The sequence below is a fragment of the Watersipora subatra genome, chromosome 2 (assembly GCF_963576615.1).
Source record: "Watersipora subatra chromosome 2, tzWatSuba1.1, whole genome shotgun sequence".
NCBI lineage: Eukaryota > Metazoa > Bryozoa > Gymnolaemata > Cheilostomatida > Watersiporidae > Watersipora > Watersipora subatra.
The window spans coordinates 57,305,945-57,329,661 of record NC_088709.1 but is presented as its reverse complement, the minus strand read 5'-3'; the positions used below and the strand labels follow the sequence as shown (position 1 = coordinate 57,329,661).

Sequence of the window (23,717 nt, the reverse complement as noted above, 5' to 3'; positions counted from 1 at the left end):
TTGACCTCAGAAGTGTTTGAATGTTTATATGTTTTAATATGTAATTATGTTTTACGTGCTTTATTCTTCAAAGTAAAAACTTTTTAAAAACAGGTGGACACGTGGCAATCTGTAGAAATTTTGAAGTGTTGTATAATTGATTTATTGAAGTTATCAAACCTCTAGTTGTAGTCTTTCCCTAAACTTTTTGTTAAATCGAGACTTTCAATATCTAATAGCTGTGTCTGTTTAAAGTATTAAGGAATAACCAGCTCGATAATGCAGTACTGTGATACTTTATCTGTAATAGATTGAAGTGTCTGGTAATGGCGTAATTCCTGGTCAAGACGGAGTAAGCAGAAAGAAGAGATGCATAGATTGCAACAGCATTGGATATGTGACCAGATCTATTACAGGTATAACAGTTGCTATTAAGTTGATAGGCACAATTGACTTCAAGCTGTTAATTATTAATTTTCTGATCTATTCAACAAGTACGTGTATAATACTTAAAACTGTCTCAACAGTACAATACATTAATCGTCATCGTATAAAACCTTTAGCGTAAAGTTATTGCTACCGTTACCATATATTTTACAAATACAGATAACATTCCGTTTAAAGTTTTCTTAGTTTGATTTTAGCAGTTGTTTCAGTTGTTTCTGATTAAGATATAAAAGAGATATTAAAAAAACAATATTTAAATCTATTTTGGAACAATTATTTAGCCTTTAACAACTTATTGTACTCTTTTTGTTGTCAATCATTCATCATGTGAGTTTCAACATTTTGTCAAAGACCCCCGTTTATTTTTTAATTCACCATGTACTATAGCTTCTTTTAATTAATTCAAATAATACCTTTATGTTGTTTGGTGGAGTGATTTTCCAGAATGCCTAGTTTTTGTTTTTTACTTAAGTCTAAATCTGCTTTAGTTAGGAAAATAATCTGTTTTTTCTAATTTTCATCATGAAAGCAACTTGAATAGAAACCTGGAAAAAAGACTGAAATCAACCATTTGTTTAATCTAAAAAAAATCACATTTATTTCCCAGTTTTACCAATATTTAGTCAATCAACTTTGAGTTAATACTTTCCGAATAGGTTTACTAACTTCAAGCTGTTAGTGTTCATTTTAAAAGATCTCAAAACTCAATGGAGCAGTTTCATAAATTTTGGTATGTTTTTTTAAGTTTATCTAGAAGAATATTTGCAAACTAAAAAATTTTGGCTAGTCAAGAGGCAGCTATTCTTGAATTCTGTTTAAAAGACACAATTTCTCTAAAGCATAGTGGTGTGAAAACCAGTTTCAATTCCATTATTACATATTTGCAATGAACAAGAAGTTTTAAGTTTTAATGCATTTTGGTCTTCTCATAAATGTTGTAAGATTTACTTAATTTACTGTAAATCAGTGTATGATTTCATAATGACTACTTAAACTTGTATATAAATTACTTTAAACGATGCACTGATTTTGTAATCGCCAAACACAAATTTTTAGACATGGCTGATTTAGATCCTAACTTAACATTGACCATTCTCATTTATTTTCAAATAAATAAAATCTTTTTAAATCCTAAGGGACTTAGTATGTTTAACTTTTAGTATACATATAATCATGTTTGAAACTAGGTAATCTTTTAGTCAGAGAGCATATAAATTTCTCTACTATGTGACTAGTTGAATATCCTTTAATATCGATACAAATTTGCCTTACTAAATATTAAGTCAATGTAAACCAATAACTAATAATCTGATTTTATTGTATAGGAGGCGTCATAGTAATCAAAAACTGGCATAATGTGTCAGACAGGACGCCACCAGAAAAAATCTCAGACCTCGTAGTTCAAGAATATGGTAAAAACGGTTTACTTACTGTCAGCTGGACAGCACCTGGGGAGGACCTTAACATTGGTAAAGGTTAGTTTATATACTGATTTCAAAGGGTACTTTTAGAACAATCACTTTTTCCAAATCACTGTTCATATTCAGTTATCATGAAATAAAATTTAAAAAAAATCTAAAATCATATTATTTTCTAAACAAATGATTGTTGGCTGCAGTATCTGGATATGAATTTGGAGTTGGAACAGACCTTCTGCTAAAACCTATGCTCATTCTTCAACCAGATTCTTTTTCAAGTAACGCAACTGCCTTTCTGGTGGAAGCTGGTACTTATCTTCAGCTTCCTATCAATACAAGTATGTAACATAATGCTTTCCGCTTATATTAACTCACTGTTATTGTGTATAAAACAATGGGATCTTCTACATGTTTTACCTTAAGTTCAAGTGTCCTTGACATAGCAAATAATAATATATTCATTATTTTGTACGAGTTGCAATCTGGCCAAATATTTGGTAGAAAATAGGCCTATATTTTAGTGATTATTTCGATGCAAAGACAACAGTTAGCTCTTAAATATATGTTTGCAGGTGGTTTGTGATCTTTCGTTATTACTGTCATAGTAACACTTATTATTTGAATGCTTGATGCAATTGTGTAACTTCGCTATGTTAATTTTAGATGACTTCAGTAGGTTTTTGGCGCTTACCACAACATTGAAACAAGACTAAAGAAATTGGACTAAAATATTAGCTTTAATAACACAACAGTTTACCAACACAAACAGAAAAAATTTTAAGATGCTTCTATTTACAGGTGTAATCACTTCAAGCATACTTAAATTTCCAGTTCCAGCCAACTTCACCAATTTCTACCTTAGACTCCGGACTCATGACTCAAGCAATAACTTTGCTAACTGGTCAAATCCTGTGTCCATTTTTGAGAACGGCGTCTCCTTCAATTCCAATTTGTCCGTAAGTTAGAAACTCAAGAGGTATACAAATGTTTTTATGTTTCAATATTGTTCAACATTAAACTAAAAAATTAAATTTTTTTAAAACAACTGGTTTGAGGCAATCAAAAATTAGTAAAATTTAGCCATCATTATCCTGTTATTATTCCAAAATAATAACAAAATAAAATATAAAATAGTGTTTTGTCTAAATTTTAGCTATTGAGTACTCACTCGTAATATTCCAAACATTTGTTTTGCAGCACTTTAGTTTTTGATACAACATATTATAACTGACTAATATGTTTGGTAAAAAGCATTCATCAGCAGCTTTTAAGCAAAAAGAAGGCTATTTGTTAAATTTTTGCTCAATTTACTATTTATATAATTAGCTACTCATTTTATTAAGTCATCGTATCAGCTGCCAGTTTTTAGAAGTGTCTTAGAATTAAACAGTTGAGATCTCACACCAGCATATTTAATAAAATACAAGTATGATTAAAAAAGTATAAAATATTTTATATAAATAAAAAATGTAGCAGGGTATTTTAATAACTTTTTTAAATGCATTTGACTTTGCAAAAGATAAATTTGTTTTATTTTAAAATGGCTTAGAAACTAAAAGTTCATGCGATAAATACTTAATTTTTCTGTTTTTAAATGAGCAAGATTTGCATAAAATTCCTATTTAAATGTTAACATAAATTAATAAGCACGAAAAGGCATTCTACAATAGCTATATTTTACTTTGCTGTGCTCCAACTAGATGTGTAAAATAAAGTTGTAAATCATTTCTAGTACAGTCATACCTTAACATACAAACTTAGTACATTCTGTCCAAGCTGTTTGGTCAACTTTTTTATCTCAAGCCACTTGTCCTTTTATAAAATAAGTATATATATTAACTAAGTTGTTCCTGCCCTCTGAAAAATAGGCCAAAGCAGGATATTACCTTGGAAAAACGTGTTTTTAACTAACCTAATTCATCACGTTGACAATTCCTATTCATGAAAGACAAGAAAACACTTGGTAGTGGTAACAGTTCTGCAAAAAGTCGAAAACATGGTAGAGCATGACTGCAAGAATAGCAGCATGATATAATTGCACACATTTAAAAATCTGAACCACTACCAAGCTCTAAAAAGCATCAGCAGGAAGCAATGAGGCAATGATAGAGAGATCTCACTTCTATTGATTAAAGAGAAGATCTTAGCCTAGACTATCATCAATCAACTAGATAAGTTATGTCATTATATTTTCTTAGAGACTCCAAGTAGATTCCGAAGAAACCAAAACTATATAGACATAGTCTTCAGTCTTCGTCAAATACAGGAGAACTGTGCCTAACAAAACTTTAAGCATTACACAGTATGGATAGATTTTACAAATGTCTTTAATGCTGTTTTGCAAGAGACCCACTGAAACGTGCTAAAAACGAGAATGCATAGTTCAAGCAACCAACCTGATCAGAGCAGAATGCAATGGGATGCAGGCATGATTAGTTCAAGGTAACGACTCATCAAATGAGTAGTGTCAAGCGGGGCTGTATCCCAGCTCCCACCATGTTTTTGGGCAACCTACCTGCTATGCTTTATGCACCTTTTAAGGATGTACATCAAGTAGTGTTTATATAGACAAGACCAGATCGTTTCAGTGTCTCCCATTTCAAAGCCTAGTTCCATACCATTAAACACTTGGTTCAAGAAACGCCATTTGCTGATGACAGTGCATTGATTGCGCACACTGCCTCTGGCATGCAGCTACTCTTGGACAACTTTGCCTGGGCTGCTTTTTTGTTTGGCTTGAAGACTATTATAAAAAAAGAAAGTGGATGCTGAAGCCAAAGACATCTACATCAGCCAAGAATCACTGGTTAAAGCCACACATTTTACTTACATTTGAATCCCTTCATCTGACTATTCTGCGGTCTGAAAGAAACTTCAAGCAATGATCGACAAAGCTTGATCAGGCCTTTGGCAAACTTTAACAGAGAGTCTGAAAGAACTAGCATTTCTCAGTCATGGTAGACTGTAAAGTATATCAAACATTGGTTCTGTCAACCCTCTTATTGTATATGGCACTGAGACCTGGACGATTTTTCAAGCTCAAGTAAAAAAACTTCATGCTGTGATGATGAGACTTTTGAGAGACATTGTGAACATCAAGTGGCGAGATAGGATTTCAAAGAAAAAATTCTTACATGGGCATGCCTATCATCAACGGCTGACACCCGTGTTGGAAAAAGTTTGAGATGGTTGGGCTACGTACACAGATGGCACAAGACTAGCTTCTATATCAGCTATTATACGGGTGTGATGTAAACAAAATCAAGGAAGACCTAAACTCTGCAATAAAGGTGTAGCTAAGATGATTTTTAAAATTGAGGTAGATTATTATCAACTTAGGCAGATGAGTGCATATGATCCAGCTGATGGAAAACCTGGTATCATAATTAATCCACAACCAGAGGAAGTCTGACTCATCTTGGCTGAGTACTCGAAAAAGAAAACAAAAGAAAAGGAATGAGAGAGAGAGAGTTTGCCATGCTCACAAAGTAACAATAACTTATCTAGTGGTGATGGTCTGCAGTAAAATTCAACACTGTTTTGTAGAGTGCTTTACAGAATTCCAACCTTTGAAAGGAATGGCAGTTGCAAACGATAGTGTGAGATAGATTTGGCGGCAGCCCATTTAGGCGCTACTCTTTTGTGACACTATATACAGTAACATAAACTTTAAATTAAACTTAAATAGACTTAGATTACTATATAAACACTTTAAAATAGTGTCAACCTTCTTTTACACTAACGTTAATCATAATTCCATTTTCATTTCTTTTTTTTTGTGTTTCTTCTTTCTGCTTGACTTCTTATGCCTCACTTTCTGACTTGATTTCCCTTCATTTTCAGCAAACCTTTGTAAAAAAAAATCCAACTAATTGGACAAGAATGACTGGACAATGTTGTTTTTGGAAAATTATTCATATCTCAAATTTTTCATATGTTGGGACTCGCATGTGTCAAGGTATGACTGTATTGATATGATATAATATATTGGACATTTTACAAACACCAGAAACAAATAACGTAAAATAGTAGGTAGGCTGATTAGTTGTGAACCCCTCTATTGGCTTGCCCATGAGATACGTAGCATGTAATTAGGTTATATAAAACCAATTTACTACAAGAACTGCTTAACCTTCCTTCTACAGCATCAGCTACTAAAGGTCTTGACTATTGGTACATCTATAACTAATCACTTAAGCCAAAGTTTTTTTAAATGTTTAAAAAATCTTGAGTTTTGTTATTTTTTAACATTCCAACTAAATATTGCAACTAACAGTAAACCGGTAGACCATATATTAGTTTTTTCTTTGATCAAAAATAGTAGGCCAGTCGGCATTTAATTATGTTTACAAATTTTATAACTCTGGTAATTATGTGTAATACAAAAATACACAAAAAGCTGAAATTTTTGAACAGTTAAACTAATAATGAGCAAAGATGTTGCTAGTAACTTAAAAGCAAATGAACTCTCACTTTTTTTAGCTTCCTGTAAACAATTGAAAACATCATGGCTAAATTTATCGACCTAGGAAAAACTGATATAAAACATGTATTTCGAGTAAGCATATGGGTATGTTGCAAAAAGCTATTAATCTGCTAAATACTTTTATGCTAATAGTAAAATGTGTCAATTTAAAAAAATTAGGGTCAATTTTAGATTTTGTTAACTTATTTTTAAATATGCTTAAAAAAAATTTATATTGCTTTTTTGACTAAAATCCCAATTTTTAATCAAGTGTCATGTCATAATTTTTACTACTGCTGTTTGAGTGTATCAAAATAAACAAAGAACAATGTCCAACCTTTTTTATCTATTTCTTAACTTGGTGTATATCTGAATTTTAGTCAACCGTATCTAAAGGGGAACCTCTTGATACAACTTCTCAAGGCTTTGTGGAGACAGTACAGCCAACAAAAGTGAGCTGATTTGCAACATATAACTTTTAACAACTGCCATCCTGGCTGAAGTGGTATTTAGCGACTCACACAGTCACCCATTAGTTCTGTCATTGACAATTATGCACAAAATGTTGACAAATTTTATCTGAAACTCATTCTGCTCACCATGCTATGTAATATTGTATCATACTGCTTCAGGCTTAATTGTAGCATGTCACATTGTACCTAAAGCCCGAAGCACATTTTATCACATTATGCAGCATATTATATACTGACACGTTGAAGTGTAATAATATACATAATATAATATGGAATATTTATTATGTATTATTATATATATATTATATATATATATTAATCACAACACGATATACCAAAGTAAGTTTATATATTATATCATGTTTTAGCATCTTATACAGTATGTTAATTTATGTGGCATTAAAGCAAAGCACATTGAAGGTCAAATAGCATATCTTAGAGTATCATATGTTAACATACTGTAGCGTATTACAACACACCAAACTTGGTTAAAGCGCATAGTATCATATTTCAGCATGACAAATGTTACCAAAATGTAGCATACTGTAACATACCGAGGCACACTGAAGTGCATCATTGCATATCTCCGCGAATCATACTCTAAAACAAAGTTGTGTATATCAACATATCAAAGCGTGTTACAACTCATAATTTTATTACATCATAATCCTCAATGTCTCATATAATATGGCTAGCCTAATACCATATCCTGTCATATTAAAAAATATCAAGACATACCAATATACAGCAACTCAAGAGATTTTATAGAACTAAATTACTTTTCCAATCTTGTTGTAATCTACCGCATCAAGTTGTGGGTTTACAATTTATTAACTAGTTTTGACTTCATATTCTGTTCATTTTGTTACCTGACATCATGGAACCCTTAATGAAAACTACTTTTTTAACTTTTACTTCTAATTAATTCATCTTAGCCTATTGGCTAAGTTTGGTATGTTTTTGAAAATCATATATACACTGCATTATATTAGATTAAGACTTCATCTGATAAACTAGCTGTGACCAGCACTGAATTCAAAAATTCTTTCTTGACCTTAATGTTTTCTAAAACCTTTAAACTAGTAGTAATGCGTCGTAAATGAATACCTTATAAATTTAATGTTTTTTTGCAGAAAGCTACTTATGAAACTAAACTAGTGGCCCTAGCTGCCGCTTTATCTATAACTGGAATCCTAGCTGTTGCTGCTGGTGTGGGACTATTCATTTCTTATTTCAGAGCACTTTCCCTCCGACAAAAGAACAGGTAAGCTGCTAACAGTTCATTTCATTTGACAGTAGTTTGGTATTAGCGTTATCTCAATAAAACTTTGTTCGTATTAAACAATTGAAGACTTCAACATGAGAACGCACAATGTCACATTTTTTTAAAGTACAAGGTTTATCTTCCATTAGATAGTTCTGGCCACAAGATTTAGTCTCTGTGACAAACTTTTAGTAAAATGACCCAAGTATAGGGATATCCCAACTTAAAACAAACTAGCTCTTTGCAAAACTGATCAATGTTCAAGTTGTAAACTTTAAAATGGCTATATCTTCAGTTTGAACAATTGTGACATTGATCGTTCTTCCGTTGAGGTCTTCAATTACAGCAAAATAATGGCACGTTACTTGACTAGTGGATAAGAGCTTACGCACGTATTTAGCTATATTTTAAAACTGAAGTTCTTTAACAAGCAGAATTGGCCCAAACTAGCTTCTTTAACAAATTGCTCAGTGACCCAATAAGTTCATAATCACACGTCAGACAGCTGAATGACCTATTTACTTTTTTTTAAACTAATTAAAACAAATTAAAATTTTCAGGAACTGCTGCTAAAAGTCCACACAGTGAAGAGTGCGATGAGAGAACCACAAAAATGAACATCATCTGTTATCTGAAGATCTGCTCTATGTTCTTTCATAATCAGAGAAGTTTGGACAAAACTTTAAAGCCTATAGATTTAGTAGATAATTATTTTTATGGTTGTTTATAATATTACTTTTACTAAAGAAGTACAATAATATTTCATAGTACAGTGTATTTTTTCTAATGTGCTTTTAACTAGTAAACGTTTTTATAACTTGCTCATGCGATCTGTCATAAAGGCTGATTGTAGCGTTTGATTGTTTCTATTGATTATTTTGATTGGTTTTTGTAGTTCTAACTAGTTACACAAGTGGGAGGTGCAAAAATGGCTTGAGTAAATTTTGTAGAGTACTCTTATCACTGAGCTCAAAGACTTTCATCTAATAAATCTATTCAACAAAGTGTGAATAAAATGTAACCCTTTCTGATGTTGAAGTAAATTCCGCGCCAACTCTAAAGTTGAGTAGATAACAAACTACCTGTTTAGTTCTTCCTTGCTTGCACTTCAATGTCAAAGTGCAATGTCTGCACATTCTTCAAAAACTATTATAGCTTATTATAAAGGAGATAAAGTATTATTTATGTGGTTTGGCTATATTAGTATAATCCTGACGAAGAATGGTGCGTATGTAAGCAAGGCAAGGAATAAGCCAAATGGCTATCAGTGCAATACCATCAAAAGCTATTTTTTAAGAAAATTATTAATATTCAATGCTCGACAAATCAGTTTCTTTTCTATCTCATAAGAAAAAAAGTGAAAAACCAAAAGTATATAAAATAATATTAATTAATAACAACAGGTGAAAATTGTTAATACAATATACATCAAATAAGCAAACATAATTTTTGCTAAAAAGGTGACTAATAGTTTTGTCTTCAGAAAAACAACAAACAAACTAAATAAATTATATCAAACGCAATAAAAAAAATTTGTGTTATATATTTAGTTTATATAATTATATATTTTTGTGTAATGCTAGCTGACTGAGGTTCTGGAGTAATTAATAAAGTTTGTTTTGAGCTGGCAAAGTGGCTCCTTTGCCAAATTAAGCCGGCACTTCTTATCAATAATAAACAGTTTATTATAATTCTGAGGACTTGTGCCGGATCTGTTATGTTTTGTCGATGATTCCAATATGATTTTTACTCTCTTTAAATTAATTACACACTCAATTTCTATTTTGTGATTGTCTTTTCTCTCATTTGGCTCCTTTAACCGTAGCCTGTCTTGACAAACTGTTGTTTTGCGGAGTTGTCCCCCGTCGAGCCGACGAGCAACAACAGCTTGTCACAAGACGTACTACACCTGATGCATCAGCTGCACTTATAGGGAGTTGTTCTCTTCCGTCTACGCGGCTTGGCTGCGATGTTATGTCGGTCGCTCCATTGGTAATCATAACGGATTTCACGCACAAATATATGTAGAAAAAAAAACAAGATTACAACGTTTAACCAAAAACCAATCTTTGTGATAAATTTTAGTAAAACTTAAGAATAAAATAAACTGAAAATAAAATAAATAAGAACAAATAAAACTGACTGATACAAAAATAGGGCCAGATCTAAAAAAGATAACGATTTGTGAGTTTCTAGCCCCAATTCCTAACTCGGTTGCGGAATGTACACAGAAATAAATTCTGGCGCCTATAATATAACTGCACGTTGACAAGGTCGTTTCTACGGAACGACAAAACTGCTAATGCTAGCTGTACTGCATAGTAGTAGTAGGCTGTTGTTGTAAATGGTTTTTAGTATGCTCTTGAATAGGGCTTGTATATTGATACTTTTATTATTACAAACTATTACGTATGTACTACATTGCAAAGCAGTTATTTTATATGACTACAGCAGGTTTTGGCTTGCCCACAAAACAGTTATACTTTTTCTTCTAATTACAATACAAATTAGAACCTGACTTTTCAGCAATTATTAGCCTAGCTACAAAACAGTTATATTTCTATTAAATACATGTTAGGGCCTGACTTTTCAGCAATTATTAGCCCAGCTACAAAACAGTTATATTTCTATTAAATACATATTGGAACCTAACTTCTCAGCAATTATTAGCCTGGCTACAAAACAGTTATATTTCTATTAAATACATGTTACAACCTAGCTTTTCAGCAAATATTAGCCTAGCTACAAAACTGTTATCTTATTTCAACTTCATGGACTTGAACAGCAAGTATTAGCATGGCTACATAAAAGTTTTATGACTTCATGCAAACTAAAGCTTAGAGTTATGAGGAGGTATTATCATTGTATGTTGTAGGTAAAAGTTATATATTACTTAGATTTACATAGCATCTCTAAACGAAATATAATATGTACCAAATAGAAAAACCGTTGAAAAAGTTGAATACACTAAGTTGCAAAATTGTATAAAGAAAAAGTACACCCTGAGTACAGCTGAGTACACACTGCCTTGATGCATATTCCACTAATGCAAACAAACTGACTAGAAATACAGGATGGCTAAACTATATAGATGTATGCAACATAAAAGTTAATAAAACAGTAGTTACTACTGGATCAGGGCATCAATTAACAGTTAATACACTATAATAGTCCGGTGTGAACAAACAATAAAATTTTGTTTTAAAACATATTGAAGATATGCCAGTTATCCGCATACATGAGTACATTGGAAAGCATAACAGGAAAACGTATGTTTAGCCATGCGTAATGGATTTTTCCATACCATAATATGCTGGAGATGGCCTACTATTGTCATCTTCTGGAGTCAACTTCTTACACCATGACTCGTAAGCTTCTAGTACAGCTGGACTCAGTCTAATAAGTTGCCGACTAATGACCCGATAGTCAGAGCTACTCTCTTTAAGATAATATAAAATGGTCTTATTTACCATCTGAATACCATCATACACTCCAGATATACGCTCCTGTCAACAATGTTCGTAATCTTCAGCTGAAACTACATTAAATACACCATAACTAGTATAGTGTGTTTTATAGCGCTTCAGGTACTTGATTTTATAATACATAAGCTGAGCATCTAGTGAGACAGCAGGAAATTCCCCAGGGTTTTCTGTAAGCTCCTTGCCATTCCAGTTGGTAGCTTCATGATCTTCTGTTGTCGTGAAACACTCCACTGCTCCTTCTCTGGTGGATTCTTCCTTGGCTATTACACAAATAAATAAATAAATAAATAGAAAACATTATAGACTACTTCACAAAGTTTTGATCTAGTTAACCCTTTGCTTATGAAATCCGTAAAAGCCCGGAATACGAGCGTTGTCTCAGCGTACGGATTCGGAAAATCCCGAAATAATTCGGCCTTCGATAGATCTTTTTTAAAATATATTATTTATTAAAAAACAGCATTAAAATTTAAAATTAGTAATTTGATCAATTTCCGTTGGCTTTGTAATACTGTTTTGAGGCTATAAATAATCCCTAATACGCATGTGCAAGCAATACACTTTGCAAAGATGTGATCTTTTATGGAAATCTATTCATCATGAACGCACGTGGTTGTTCAAGCTCTGCTAAAAAAGTTTGTTTAGAAGAAGACATCGACTGGTTTGGAAGTGAAGAAGAGGATATCAGGTCGGAAGAATGTGGGGAAGACGATGAAAGTGAAAAATAAGATCAACAGGGTGGATTGGATTGCAAAAGTGAGAGTGAAACGGCCGGCGATGAAACCAGGAGTATTCTCGGATTTCAAATAGGAGCTGACTTAAAACCAAAAAAATTACATTTTGTTGACAGCTTGGCAGGAGTAAGTTCGAATTTTTAAACAGGTAAGTATTTTTAATATTTAAAGCTTTTTAAAATATCGGCCATTATAAATGTTATATTTAACGAAATGAATAAATATGGCTTCCAAAAACATTGCGATGCTTCGGAGCCTGTTGATGGTAAAGATATTTGTCGAGTTATTTATTTAGTTTTGCATATAAGTATTTTCAAAAAGTCTACTCTGTTGTCTTACTGGTCCACAATCCTTTATTATCTATGCTAATTTTTAATAAAATTAAAAGTAGAAGCAAGTTTACTTGCTACTGTGCATTTTGCTGACAATTTTGAACAGCCTGCTAGCAATAAATTTTTCAAGTTAGAAGATGTTTTTGCCATATGTGACCGGTTATATTCTGTTTTGCTGCCTGGTAAATTCATATCTATAGATGAAAGCTTGCTGGCTTGGAAAGGACGACTTGGACAACCAGTTTCTTTGCAAACTCTTGCAAACATATGACACCGTGCAGATGCTTATCATAAACCATGTTCACAGAGTTATTGCTTCCAAAAATGTATTTGTTATCGATGTTTTATGATAGAAAGGTGGCAACTTTGACACATCACAATTTTGATAGAAATATTCACAGACGAATAAATTCGCAGGGACGATTTGCAGGGAATAAATGGCTGCCTGTTGAGAAAATTCTAAGCTTTCAAATGCATATTCATTTATAGCTCTATTCCAATTTGCATGTAAGTTATAGCGAAGTTTAGGGGACATTGGCAGGCCTCTATTTTTCGCTGGTCTTTTGGGTCATGTAGTGAGAATTTCAAGTGGCGCTCCCGCAAAGCATCGGAGCTCATAACTCCACTTTCAATGCTATTTGACGACCAATTTCTCTTGCAAATTGTTGAGAACCTATGAATCGGTGCAAGTATTATTTATACAACATTGTCAATTACCTTTATCAATTAGGAAAATACAATTGAAAATGGCGTATAAAAAGAAATTAATAGCTTCAACAAATTGAGACTTTTGCTGGAAAGCATTTGCAAACTATCTGCATAGAAAAAATATCAGCTTGTAGAGAAATTTCTCAGCTTTCATATTTTTCAGCTATGCATATTATGCAGTTGTTATGCAGTCATGTCGAAGGCTCAAATCGCCCTAGTAATTACCTCCGTACGCTGGTATTTTCCCCGGCCGTAAGCGCGCCGTAGCCAAAGGGTTAAGAACATACATTAGACATATATAAAGCGGATGTCTGTAGATACCAACACTATACTATTTAAAGATATCAGAATAGTATTCTCATGCTCTAGATTGGTGAACACAGTAAAATAATTTTTATGTATTAACATGATACAAATATAAAACTTGTTAGCCTGTACGTGGCTTACATCTTCAACCTACCTGCTTCAACAGAGAGCTTGATATCCGCCAATGCTCGACCATCTTCCTAACATAAATAAAGACAACTGGTTAAAAACGAAATTCAATGCAAAAATGTTAAAAAGTTGTTAGTTCAGGTTGAGAAAATTAAACCAAATAAGTGAGGAAGTATCTTAGCATATATTTACATACAAGATATACAGATGTGCTAAATCTGCTGGGAATAGTTATTGTTTCACATACCTTTATACTTGCCAATAATTCTTTACGGTATGTGGAAGGATTTAAAGACATATCACCATCTTTTCTATTTTTTAGCTCAAAAAGATTCAACATATCGTTGCGCATGCTGAAAATATAAATAACATTATGAAAATACAGATTCTTAGAATTATTTTTTAATAAGTTTACAACAACAAAAATGTGCCGAATATCTAGAAAGTTCAAGATTATTGCATAACCCCTACAAGAAATCCCACTGATTTTGCTGAAAAAACAATGCGGTTAGCAGTGAAAATTGGCAGAATAGGACTAGGTTTCCTAGTAATAGTTAAACCATAACTGCCACGAACAACTTTTATCAAATTTACTAGGTAAATCAGACATGCTGATTCCAATTTTGTAATCAAAATAAAGATTAGGCCACTAACTTTCAGAGTAATGAAGAACTTTTTATAGCGTTTTAATATCGGTCTCGAAAACAACACGATCGGCATAACAAGCTCCGCCCATAAATACTTGACGTAACCTAGCTTTTTAGGAACAGAAGTTACGTAGGGATGTTTAGATCGATTTAGAATAATAGAGATGGGTGTTTTAAAATCCATTAATATCTAAATTCAGCCTTAAAAATAATATCAGTCCTTTCTGAAAGGTAGATAAGCTATTTAGCATTGCATATTTAAAAAGCGCAATAACAACGCTAGCTTGTGATAAAACCGCGCTTTTTGAGCTCATTTTTCTTGGCATCCAACCCATTTAAACGTCATGTAACAAGCTGCAAGCAATTTTAAATAGTTTATATCCCTTTGATAAAAAACTGAAACTATTTTACAGGCTGGATTTAGATAATAATGGGTTTTAAGACACCCATCTCTATTATTCTAAATAGGACTAAACATTCCCAACTTCCGTTTCTGAAAAAGCTAGGTTTCGTCACATATTTATGGGCGGAGCTTGTAATGCCGATTGTGTTGTTTTCGAAACGGATATTGAAACGCTTTAAAAAAGCCTAAATGACTTTGAAGGTTAGTGGACTAATCTTTATTTTGAGTACAAAATCGGAATCAGCGTGTCTGATTTACCTAGAAAATACGATAAAAGTTTTACGTGACAGTTATGGTTTAATGTGTAGATAAATAATCCAACCAGACGTTTCCTACTGATAATTGTTGAAGTCTTGAGACCTCTACGAATGAGAGTGTCACACACCTTGATAACATACAGTCCACAGCTTACACAATCTTTCTGTTGCATGGCCGCCATCTCACTATCTGTCACAGCATAATCAGCAAACCTCCCATCAACAGAAACAAGCTTTCTGCAAATATTGTTGCTAACAGTGAGTTTTTGGATTAAACCATTTATGCTAGAATGCAAAGGCAATAACTGTCGCTTTTTGTAAGATTTACCGACAAACCTAGTGAAGTATTTCATGCTCACCTTTTTTCAATGGTCTGTTGCCCTTTGTAAGAAAGAGAGTCCATTAAATGAATTTTCCTAAGTTTCCTATCTACCAGCTGCAAACAGAGTACCATATACAACTTGTATATAAAGCTATGCAAGCTAATGCAAGTTGCATGTTATAGATACAGGCAGAGCAAGTATTTCTGCGCCTACAAAACAGCTATCTTATTCAAGTTACACGCTATATAAAAGATGTGCTGTTTTAAATTTTTAAAATAATTATAATAACTATGCACAGCCATGCAACACTAATTGTTCTCAAAATTAATATTTTGACATAGTATTTTAGTATAAAAGTGCAGCATAAGAATACTAACCATTAGGAAGTAGTGACTTCGCTCAGAATCATGTCTTGGTACTATAACAATATCAGCAGGCTGGTCTAATGCGTTAGCGAGACTATCATGGATTAGTAGAGCATGAAACTGAAAATAAACATTTGATAAAGATAAAAAAAGTTAACGAATAGTACAATATGGCAAGATCTTTTCTACTGCGTTAAGCGTTGCATAATAAGTTTATAAAATATATATTTTGTTGATGTAACAAAAATTATGATAATATTAATCCCATGATCTAGGTCTAGGTCTAGGTAAAACTCGAGCCTTTAGACCCCGCTTGCGGGTAAAAGAAGGCCTTCAAAATGTCTGTCAAAAATTCGATAAAATTTCATGGCTTTCCTCGCAGGTTGCGGGAAGTCCTGGGCATAAAACTATATTGATAAAAACTCGAATTTGACTCAATGGCGGGGGGTTCCCCGTTAGTTGTTGACCTTGTATCATGATCATGAGTTGTATCCTGTAAATGCTTAAAACTATCAACAAAAGAACTGTGCTTGCTATCCGTCAAAATTTCTAGCATCAATGTCATGCGAGCACTCTTGCGCCTTGCCTCCAACAGCTCTAGATCCAAAAACTGCCTTGCTTCCGTAAAACTCTGTTTTCCCCTCAAATCCGAAATAAAACGCACAGCCCTTCGCTGCACATTCTCCAACGATGTTATCTGCCTAACTAAATGAGGGTCCCATACCTCACCTGCATATTCCATTATAGGTCTACACAAGGTGAGGTATGCAACCCTCTTCACCTTTCTGGGGGCCTTAAAAAGCACATGCCTCATCATACCCAACCTCCGAGAAGCCTTTGCCGTCACCGAATCAATCTGCAAGTCCCAACTAAAATCACTAGTAATTTCAACTCCAAGATATTTAAAAGCTGATACATTCTCTAACGCTATTCCTCCTAAAAAGTAATCCACAGAACTATCAAGACCGTTCTTACCAAACCTGACTATTTGACACTTATCAGTGTTAAACACCATACCCCAATGCTCAGCCCACCTTTCCAACAAAAACAAATCTTCCTGGAATTTCTGGGAACTATCTAAGCTGTTAACCGGGCAATAAAGAAGGGCATCGTCCGCAAAAAGTCTTATTGTCGATGTCTTTATAATGCTACAAATGTCATTAATGTAAACTAGAAAAAGAGAGGGCCCCAGCACGGAACCCTGAGGAACACCAGAAGTTACTGCAAGAGAACCAGACGTTGCTCCCTCCACAACCACTCTCTGCATTCGGTCTGCCAAAAAATGTGCTATCCATCTAACTACTGCTGAGTCAATACCAATAAATAACAGCTTTTCAATTAAGAGACCGTGAGGTACTCGATCGAAAGCTTTCGAAAAATCCAACACTGCAGCGTGTACCGAGTCATTTCCATCCACCATTTTCATAATGTCATCTACTGTTGTGACAAGTTGGGTAGTGCATGAGAGACCCTGTCTAAATCCATGTTGGTTTGGGTTGAGCGTTACATTAAGATGCTGATTAATATTGCTTAGTACTATATGTTCTAAAAGTTTGCATGCAATACATGTAAGTGAAACTGGTCTAAAATTACTGGGGCTGTCTCTCGAGCCTTTTTTAAAAATTGGTACTACGTTTGCCGCCTTCCAGATATCAGGCAGCTGGCCAGTATTAAGAGAATGTTGAAAGATAAGAGCTAAAATCTGACTAGTGACCACCACATCAAGACTGAGGTCCTCTTTCCTCAGCTGGTCAGGGCCTGGGGCCTTTCCGGTCTTCAGACCAATTAACAATTTCCTCACCCCCTCACTAGTAATTGTAATCGGACAGTTCCCTTCAGCCCAAAGCGGGTCTGAGTATGAACTGCTCCCAGAAAAAACACTCTGAAAATACTTGTTAAAAATCTCTGAAGTCTCAAAAGCTGATTTACCCTTAAAAATAACAGAGCCATGGCAGCTCTTCCCACTCTTCCTTCTATAAAATGAATAGAAAGGCTTGCTATCTCCCAAACTCAGTGGTTTGAATAATATTCTATCATAGTGGTCATATTCCATTTTCCTAAAGAGCTTTTTGTTTTGGCGCCTAGCCTGTTTGTACTGTTGTAGGTCTGTGTGCAGGCCACTTTTCTTGAATTTATCATACAATTTTCTTTGCGATCTTACACACTTCCTGGCAGAATCATTAAACCATACGGGCTCGTCTTTGTTTCTGATCTTTTTTGTGCATTTAGGTACATAGTTACTGACTGCTTCTTTCAAGTCCGTTTCAAAGATTTGCCATGTTGTGTTTATGTTTTCTTCATTTTGAATAGCGCTTGACACTTTAGAAAGTGTTTTCTCTAGAGCCAGAGTGATAGCTTCAAAATTTGCCTTAGCGTATATTTTAAAAGAATCATTATGCTTACTATTTGGCCTAAATTCCCTGATTTTTATATTTATGCCTACCATGTAATGGTCACTTAGTCCAGGATTGATCACACTCAAATCTGTAAAAAGGCTGTCATTATTAGTAAGGATTAGGTCGAGTGTATTGCCAAGTTGGTGTGTAGGCTCAGTCACGAGTTGGGTCAGGTGATGGGATAGCAGACTGCTCAAAAAAGATTTGTGAAGTGTTTTGTTGTGAGATCCAGAACGAACTTGACCTATAATCCAGTCTATGTCAGGCAAGTTAAAATCGCCTGAAACAAATATAGTAGATTTAGGAAATCTTGACACTACTTGTCCCAGTAGATCGTCAAGTGGATCAATTGTTTGTCTGATAAAAGATGGTGGGATGTAAAGGCACAAAATTATCAAATCTAGGCCACTATCAACGCATTCTATCTTTACACAAACCACTTCTATTGGAAAATATGTACCCTCTAAGTGGATCTGGTGGTGATTAATACATGGTGAAAGGGCAATCATAACTCCTCCGCCATGGCAATCTCGATCACATCTATAAATACACTTTTGCGATGAGCTCAAAATCATTTCATTATTGAAAGACGAATCAATATGTGTCTCTGTAATGCATAGTATATCATATTCCGATGCTAAAACTTCTATTTCATTCAGTTTACCCTTCACTGACCTTGCGTTTGCTAAATTTTAGGTGGATGATGAACTTTTACCGCTGATTAAATGAAATAGAAATATTCTGACAGCATCACGTCACATCAACTTTAGATCACAAACTCAAAAAGACATACCTTGATTGTTGATTTCGATTTCGAAATCGCCAGTTTTATGCCAACATCTACCACCTAAAATAAGTAAAAGAAAATCTAAAACTTAGTACAATATTTCGAAGGAAAATTACAATTAGAAACTAAACAGACTGCACTAGAAGACACTGTTGCAACACAAACTGTCATCAAGAACGTAGTTGCTTATAAAACATGTCTAGGATCTATTTTTAGCAGCGTAACATTTTATTAAGAGCAGTAAACCTTTTTGGTTATTTTTCAATGTATTGTTTTTATCACTCTTATATATATACACCTTATATTTCTAGTATCTAGAATAAATCTAGGCATTTCCAGCACCAGCAAAACACCAATAACCATTCTTTAATGCAAGTAATCATTCTTAATTTTCAAGAAGAAGAGTTTTGGCTGCAGACATTGCTGGTCCCGCGATGCCGCTTGCTTTAGAAATGCAAAAAAGAAACAAATATTGCCCGCTAGAGCAGGACATTTAACATTGATGTCAAAAGTTTATCTTAAAAGCTATACAAAACTATTTTCTTACATCCTTGGTATTACTGATTGCATATAATCGCCAACACAGCTACACAGTTTTCAAACCGAGTTAGGAACTGCTGGCTAGAAACTCACAAACCGTTATCTTTTTTAGATCTGACCCAAAAATAGAAATAAAACGGACTGAGCGCACAAATAACGACATGTTTAGTCGCTGCTGCAGCCTAAATTCTAAAAATCTACTAAAGTTTACTGCAGAGACGGGTCGCTTAGTTAAACGTTCTTATCTTAAATTTTCTACATAAATTTTTGCGCGAATTCCGTTATGATTACCAATGGAGCGACTGACATAACATCGCGGCCAAGCCACATAGACGGAAGAGTACAACTCCCTATAAATGCAGCTGATGCATCAGGTGTAGTACGTCTTGTGACAAGCTGTTGTTGCTCGTCGGCTCGACGGGGGACAACTCCGCAAAAAACAACAGTTTGTCAAGTCAGGCTACTTTAACCGCTGTGAGCACAATTCTCCTTTCAATTGTAAATGTATAGCATCTCATATATATATTTTATAAATATAATACATATTTCATATATGTATATATACATATTTGTAAATACATACCTATATATACCGCATATATACTATACATTTACTGTATATATAAACACTATATACATGTATATATATATATATATATATATATATATATATATATATATATATATATATATATATATATATATACTAGTTGAATGCCCTTCGTTGCCTGTGTAATAAAAAAGTATTTGCTCAGAAAATTGATTTATATTTAACATATGACAACAGTTACCATTCTAACTTTTGAACCTCATATCAATAAAAATGTATATATGCTTATAAGTATATATATATACTTATAGAAGTATATATAAGCATATATATAAGTGTATATATAAGTATATGTGTATATATATATATACTGTGCTGGAAATTACATGTGCATGCACCAATAAAGTATACATAGTAAAATATATGTATATATTCGACTATTTTTGTATGCACATGTATATAGTGGATGGATGTGCTTGTGCGGTAGTAGCTAGCCGAGAGCTAGCGCTGAATGAGCGGCTAAGAGGTCATCAATTAGTTGTACGCGCGATCAGCCAAACTATCGGAAAATAGGCAGCTTGGCTGGCAGAATCGAAGTTGTTTGGGCTAAGACTATCTTCACTGTTGAGTACAAACTCGGTTCAGCTGAAACCAGCCACAATATAGCTTAAATACTGAAGCTGAGTCCCATACACAAGATCAGCAGAGCTGGAGCCTATAGCATATATGAGGAACCAAGATTAGCCAAAGAAGGCAGAGATCCCTGGCAGTCTCTCTCACACTGTTCAATGTACACATACAGACTTTGAATGGCTTGTATTCTATATTTTTCTATATATTTTTTTATTGAGCATTCAGTACTTTTAATTCTTGTGGAGTAGTAAACTGTACACAGCAGTTATATTTACACATGTAATTTCCAACACAAAAAACATTTTAGCTCGGAATGGAATCGATCTTACTCAAAATTATTTTTCTTGCTGGTAATAGAATTTGTTATTTTATGGCTGTGTTGATTTGGATATGTACAAACGTAAAGCTTTAGATATAGATCCAAAAAATTGCATATTTACGTGATTATATGTCAACATGCACATCTGGCTAGCAGGCGCAATTATGTTTCCCGAATCATTTTGGGTGTCTAGGTAAAAAGTCTTAACCCTTTTGTTAGAGAGAAATTTAACACCTACTTTTTTAATTCTTATCTAATGCATTGAGTTGTCTGCTTTTTGTATGGTTGTATGTGACAAATAGCTTTCTGTGTTACAATTCAATGTAATTAGGCAAATATTTTTGTCTAATTTTACATGTAGCATACTTGTAAAGTCCTTTTTTGCCTCTAAAACTCGGTGGTATGCTTCTCATTATAATTGAGAGTTTGCTCCTCATTATAATTGAGAGTTTGCTCCTCATTATAATTGAGAGTTTGCTCCTCATTATAATTTGTTTCAAGATCTTTAATTCTCAGTAAGAAGCTTAAATGAATTGCTCTACCTCAATACTATTGTCAATTTTTGCTAAAAATTTAAGTTACTTCCTGTAAAACATTTTATTATTGAAGGCTGTAAGAGAATACCAAATAAGCTTTGCCCAACTTTATTTTCAGTCATAGAAAAGTTATTTCATATTTAGTTTAACCATTTTTGGAAGCAAACCAATTAGGCTGAATGAATACTGAGATATATATATATATATATAGATCTCAGTATCTTTCATTTGTTGGACTGCTGTTTGTGTGTCCATTAACAGCGATAAGGTTTTAGGAATGAAAAATCTGTTGTGCACCGGATTTGAACTCGCAACCTACAGGACTGCAGACAGATTTTTAATACACTAGACCAAACGGCTACATTGCCATACAATGAAATAACTGTGGCCATGTTCATTATATCGGTTAAAATACGCCCACTTGAAGCGCTTGTGAAAATACTATTGCTTACCTTGAGCACACGTCAGTATCATGATTGCGAAAAAGATCATGATGCGTATTATAACATGTAAAGAATACAAGCTGGCTTCACGGCTCTTATTATAGTAAGTTGGTTAAGTTACTAGCTTAAGCTACTCAAATTAGCCAATTAATCGATTTTGCTATTTTCTAATTAGTCGATTTAGCCATTGTCTAATTAGTCAATTTAGCCAATGTCACCCACATAACTTGTCACTTTCTTCTGTCACTTTCTATAAGCTGCTTTTTACTAATCGTATAATGCCAGGCATAATGCAAGTAGCGTATAAGAGTTGATAAATCTAGGTGATATGTTGAGAAAACGTTAAAAGTAAAAAGCTAATTCAAAAACTATAAAACAATCATCTACGTATAAATACATTGTGAAGTTAAAAAACTACTCGGAAGCTGTTTGAAACAAAAATCAATAGGTATTTAGAATGCAAGTGTAACGTACATGTATGTGACATTAATATGCAAAAGGCCTATCACAATTAGCATAGGCACAACTCATTAGATTCTACGAAGTATGAAAGTATGAGATAATGCTTTGATGCAGCCGGAATATTCAGCGTTACAAATTCGTTCATAAATTTTTAATATCACTTTATACTAGTTGATCATGAACCAACTGATTGCGGGCTGGAATCATCTGTGCTCCATTTCGTGAAAAGCCTCTGAAAAGAGAAAGGAGAATTTCACAGTGATATTTAGTAATAGTTTGTTTTTCCAAGGCCGGCTGAGATGGCGAGGATATAATTCTTACTAAAACTGACCAAATCTGGGAAATACATTGCTCAATTCAGATTCAGTGCAGACTTTAAACAGTGGAACACGATGGCTTATCAATCTTCAATGAAAATGTGCTTCATATACACTCATGTTTAGAATTTGGATAAAAGACTATACTTTGGGTCTCAAAACTGGCTGAACTTCCATAACCTAACTTAAATAACTCGGTAGAGTGTTATAAAAAACTGTGAAAAACACTTCAACAGACAAGCAATTATATGCCCAAATGGCTTCTGGCATCCTATCCCAATTTTATTATCACCGCTAATCAATGTTGAGAAGGCTGCTGTTTTTATTTAGGAACGTTTACTAAAAGAGCAATGATGAAAATACAGATGTACCTAAAATAAGTGTTTTTCCAGTACTTTTTAGCATCGGTTTTGTTCGATCGCTTTAAAATTTCGTTTGGCTTTGTAATGTAGGAAATGATACTGCAACTTTAAGCAATTTTGCATTCACACGTATTATCAACAGTAGTCGGTTCACTATTATAATTGTATAATGGATATTTTAATTTTCTTTAATGTTTTCAAACGTAAATCAATTGTTGTCTCGGTTGAGTTTAAAAAATTAAAAGTTTTCCAACAATCATTCAGAAAATCCAAATCCACTAAAATGCCTTCATAATAAAGTTTTTAAATGATATGAATAAATTTGATGAGATTAGTATTGCCACTTACCTTTGTCCACTTCTCCTATTGGCTGATGTCCTGCTGGCTGATGCCCTATCGGCTGGTGTCTTATTGGCTGATGACCGATGTGTAACAATAATTGCTACAGCTACAGCCAATGCTACACTTCCAATAACGAACATAGCAACTCCCAAAATGATAATCCCGTCAGAGGGTGTAGCTACCTACAAAAGATCAGAGGCATTAAACATTGAAGTTTCAAATTTTCTGTAGGTATTTTTCTGTGTAAGTTTCAAAAAAGTTCTGTAGGTGACCTCTGATGAACTGTAGAAGCTTG

General features: G+C 33.7%; 2 protein-coding genes across 2 annotated transcripts in view; one reads left to right on the top strand and one right to left on the bottom strand.

Moving 5' to 3' along the window:
- LOC137388361 (calcium-activated chloride channel regulator 1-like) overlaps window positions 1-8,426 on the top strand; it is a 48,209-nt gene extending 39,783 nt beyond the window's left edge. The window contains exons 16-22 of the mRNA XM_068074847.1: window positions 290-395; window positions 1,752-1,901; window positions 2,045-2,182; window positions 2,643-2,800; window positions 6,690-6,761; window positions 7,916-8,046; window positions 8,342-8,426. Coding sequence (XP_067930948.1) covers window positions 290-395; window positions 1,752-1,901; window positions 2,045-2,182; window positions 2,643-2,800; window positions 6,690-6,761; window positions 7,916-8,046; window positions 8,342-8,426 — 840 coding nt within the window. The remainder of the gene's footprint in view (window positions 1-289; window positions 396-1,751; window positions 1,902-2,044; window positions 2,183-2,642; window positions 2,801-6,689; window positions 6,762-7,915; window positions 8,047-8,341) is intronic.
- Window positions 8,427-22,229: 13,803 nt separating this feature from the next.
- LOC137388359 (calcium-activated chloride channel regulator 1-like) overlaps window positions 22,230-23,717 on the bottom strand; it is a 54,776-nt gene continuing 53,288 nt past the window's right edge. The window contains exons 23-24 of the mRNA XM_068074846.1: window positions 23,429-23,604; window positions 22,230-22,633 (exon numbers count right to left, since the gene is read on the bottom strand). Coding sequence (XP_067930947.1) covers window positions 22,564-22,633; window positions 23,429-23,604 — 246 coding nt within the window. The 3' untranslated portion in view covers window positions 22,230-22,563. The remainder of the gene's footprint in view (window positions 22,634-23,428; window positions 23,605-23,717) is intronic.